Raw genomic sequence first — 3,518 nt, 5'->3', positions numbered from 1 at the left:
AGGGGCCCCTTTGGTTGCTAAAAATATCAGCAGCTCTAACAGCTTCTGTGTTAGATTTAGTGAAATATGGGAGAAGGGAGTAGTTTAATTGGCCAGCCTAAAAAGCAATAAGTTACAATCGCAGTTTACTAATTTGGATTTGTAAATTCATAGATTAAACTCACAGCATCAGATTGTTGCTATGGTAAGGTAACAGTCTAACTATGAATATTGTTCTTTGAAGTTTTACAAAGTAAACTTCCCAGCTTCTTAAAATCTTGTATTTAAATGTTAAACAATTTAAAATAATTTAATTTATGTATGCCTAAACAATTGAATCAATTTTAACAGCATTGATCATCTCAATAAACAAGTGTTACATTCATGTATCTGTGGTCTGTGTTAAAATATTAGCATTTATGGGTCCCTGAATCCCTGGGGGGCCTGATGGAGCTGCTGACTTAATTTTGATTAAATAAAAGTGTAAATAATTGATATTCATTTTAATTGTATATTTTGATTTGTTGTTTTAAAGACTAGTTGTGGGTTTAAGTGGTGTTTCACTGGCGAAGTTTTCCCGTAACATATAATGATATTTTTCAATTTCCTGTCACCTTAACATCTTTTAATACAAAAACACGGTGGACCGCCTCGGCATCCCGACCACCAGGCTGAGCAAGTTTTCTGGGGGAAACCCTGCATTAGCATATTTTCATTCCAACATGTCAGAAGTTAAAAACGCAAAACTTCCTTCAGCACCGAAGATTTTATGAATCAATCAAATTTTATCTGTAGCACATTTCAGCAAAAAGACATTTCAAAGAGCTTTACATCAGAAAAGCACAAAATCATAGAGACACAATGAACAACATCACACATCAGATTATTGATTATTGTTTCATTGATTAGGTTTCTAAAGCAGCTCTAATAGCTGGTTTAGTCTGGATTTAGAGGAGCTCAGGGTTTCAGCTGTTTTTCAGTTTCCTGGAAGTTTGTTCCAGATCTGTGGTGCATAGAAGCTGAATGCTGCTTCTCCATGTTTGGTTCTGGTTCTGATGCAGAGCAGAACCAGAACAAGAACAAAAACCAGAAGCAGAAACAGATCTGCAGGTCGACAGAGCAGCTGCAGATTTTTAACTTATTGTGGAGCAAAAACTGTTCAGTGATTACAATATTATGGTATTGTCTGAGCTACAGNGTAGGAGATTTAGATGGTGTAGAACCGGGTGGTGTAGAACTAGATGTTGTAGAACTAGGTGGTGTAGAACCGGGTGGTGTAAAACCGGGTGGTGTAGAACTAGACGGTGTAGAACCAGGTGGTGTAGAACCAGGTGGTGTAGAACTAGATGGTGTAGAACCGGGTGGTGTAGAACTAGATGGTGTAGAACTAGACGGTGTAGAACTAGATGGTGTAGAACCGGGTGGTGTAGAACTAGATGGTGTAAAACCGGGTGGTGTAGAACTAGATGGTGTAGAACCAGGTGGTGTAGAACCAGGTGGTGTAGAACCAGGTGGTGTAGAACCAGGTGGTGTAGAACCGGGTGGTGTAGAACCAGCTGGTGTCTCTACCCTCCTGGTTCTAGTCAGATCTCCAGCTGCAGCTTCTGGTCTCAGTCTGACCTGCTGCAGGAATCAAACCACTAAATCCTGGATGAGTTTCTCTGGTCGGAGACTTTAGTCCTCTGGGCCTGAATGTCCTGCAGCTGCTGGAAGGTCCACTGAGGAACCGGCTTTATGTGGCTCTGGAGGCTCAGGTCAGAGGTCATCTCTACTCCCAGGTTACTCATATAAACATCAACAGACTAAAATAAGCCTCAGTTTATCATAAGGTAACAATGTAAAAGTTTTAAAGCAGATTCGACATTTTCTAGCCGCTACAAAAATAAACGTCTGAGTCTGACTGGATTCCTGCCGCCGCCACGTTGGATTATCAGTATCAGGGCGGTCCGACCCGACTGGACCCTGATCACTTTGACTGCTGCAGGTCAAAGTTCAGAATCCTCTTTGGGTCCGTGAATTCTGCTAGGTCAGAGCCGCAGCGGGTTCAAACGTTAAACCTGATCAAACCAGACAGAACTCTGCTGGGTGAACTTTGACCTCCCACAGGTTCTGGTTCTGCTTGTTCTTTAGTTAACAGATACTGTATAGTTAATGTCCATTCGGGTCAGAACCAGTAGTTCTTCACGGAACAGGTTCTCCAATCTGAGCTGGACTCTGCACGAGACTCAAAGTGAACCTCATCACTTCCGGTATAAACAAACCTCCGCGTGCTTCTCATAAACAAACATCTGTGGCACCGACGCTCTGCACTTTAGATCTGCGTCTGCGCAGTAAGCTTCCGTCCACGCACATGCACGCGCCTACGTAAACACGCGCGTCTCCCGGAACCTGCAGGTGGACTGAGTCCGGTGAGGTTCTGCTTTTACCTGCTGGGTGCTGAAGTCCAGGCCCAGGTAGAGAGGAGAGTCCGGTTCCGCTGCTGCCATGCTGAGGACAGGCGCATGCGCACTGAGCGCTAGGGGCAGGGCGGAGAGCTTTAAAGAGACAGGCGGAGAGCGAGAGAGAAGGGAGTCTGAGGGGGCGTGGCCAGGTGTTCCTGCAGGGAGCCGGAACCAGGAGGAGGAAGAGGAGGAAGAGGAAGATGGACGTGTCTGCGCTGAGACAGCAGTACAGGATGTGGAAAGACCGGCAGAGGACAGAGCTTCACCTGCTGAGGACAGGTGAGGAGACAGGTAGATTCTGGGTTTGGTTCTTTAACAGCTTCTGCTTAGTGGCGTCTCCAGCTGATGGACATGTGTCCTCTCTGTCCTCTGTGTCTCTTCCACTTTGTCCAACAGCTGATTTATCCAACAGACTCCAGATCCACAGAAACATAAAAACACGATAAATAACAAATCAAACCGTGTCAAAGATCACAGCAGCGTTTCACCTGAGAATGATCAGTCAGCACCCAGTCTGATCTGGGATCTGAACAGGAACAGAAAAGGTTCTACCAGATGTGGTCCTAGCCTAGCAGTCCTAGCTTAGCGGTCCTAGCCTAGCAGTCCTACTTTAGTGGTCCTAGCCTAGCAGTCCTCACTTAGCGGTCCTAGCCTAGCAGTCCTAGCCTAGCGGTCCTAGCCTAGCGGTCCTAGCTTAGCGGTCCTAGCCTAGCGGTCCTACTTTAGTGGTCCTAGCTTAGTAGTCCTAGCCTAGCAGTCCTAGCCTAGCGGTCCTAGCTTAGCGGTCCTAGCCTAGCGGTCCTACTTTAATGGTCCTAGCTTAGCAGTCCTAGCCTAGCAGTCCTAGCTTAGCGGTCCTAGACTAGCATTTCCAGCTTAGCGGTCCTCGCTTAGCGGTCCTAGCCTAGTAGTCCTAGCTTAGCGGTCCTAGCCTAGTAGTCCTAGCCTAGTAGTCCTAGCCTAGCAGTCCTAGCCTAGCAGTCCTAGCCTAGCGGTCCTAGCCTAGCGGTCCTAGCTTAGCGGTCCTAGCCTAGCGGTCCTAGCTTAGCGGTCCTAGCCTAGTAGTCCTAGCCTAGTGGTCCTAGCTTAGCGGTCCTA

At 46.5% G+C, this 3,518-nt stretch overlaps 2 protein-coding genes across 5 annotated transcripts in view; one reads left to right on the top strand and one right to left on the bottom strand.

Annotated features, from left to right (window-relative positions):
• The window catches only part of xylb (xylulokinase homolog (H. influenzae)), a 37,607-nt gene that overhangs the window by 23,943 nt on the left and 10,146 nt on the right, over window positions 1-3,518 (bottom strand). For 3 of the 4 annotated variants that reach the window (XM_015056636.1, XM_015056635.1, XM_015056638.1), the window contains exons 2-3: window positions 2,687-2,833; window positions 2,406-2,592 (exon numbers count right to left, since the gene is read on the bottom strand). In XM_015056636.1, coding sequence (XP_014912122.1) covers window positions 2,406-2,592; window positions 2,687-2,833 — 334 coding nt within the window. Of the gene's footprint in view, window positions 1-2,405; window positions 2,593-2,686; window positions 2,834-3,518 lie in introns of those variants that run through there. The other variant, XM_015056639.1, reaches the window with a different exon arrangement.
• The window catches only part of nub1 (negative regulator of ubiquitin-like proteins 1), a 21,278-nt gene continuing 20,282 nt past the window's right edge, over window positions 2,523-3,518 (top strand). Inside the window, exon 1 of the mRNA XM_015056643.1 lies at window positions 2,523-2,711. Coding sequence (XP_014912129.1) covers window positions 2,621-2,711 — 91 coding nt within the window. The 5' untranslated portion in view covers window positions 2,523-2,620. The remainder of the gene's footprint in view (window positions 2,712-3,518) is intronic.

The sequence above is a fragment of the Poecilia latipinna genome, unplaced genomic scaffold, assembly GCF_001443285.1.
Source record: "Poecilia latipinna isolate Pla-1442-1.1 unplaced genomic scaffold, P_latipinna-1.0 Scaffold1397, whole genome shotgun sequence".
Taxonomy (NCBI): domain Eukaryota; kingdom Metazoa; phylum Chordata; class Actinopteri; order Cyprinodontiformes; family Poeciliidae; genus Poecilia; species Poecilia latipinna.
This window is presented reverse-complemented; position numbering and strand designations above follow the sequence as displayed.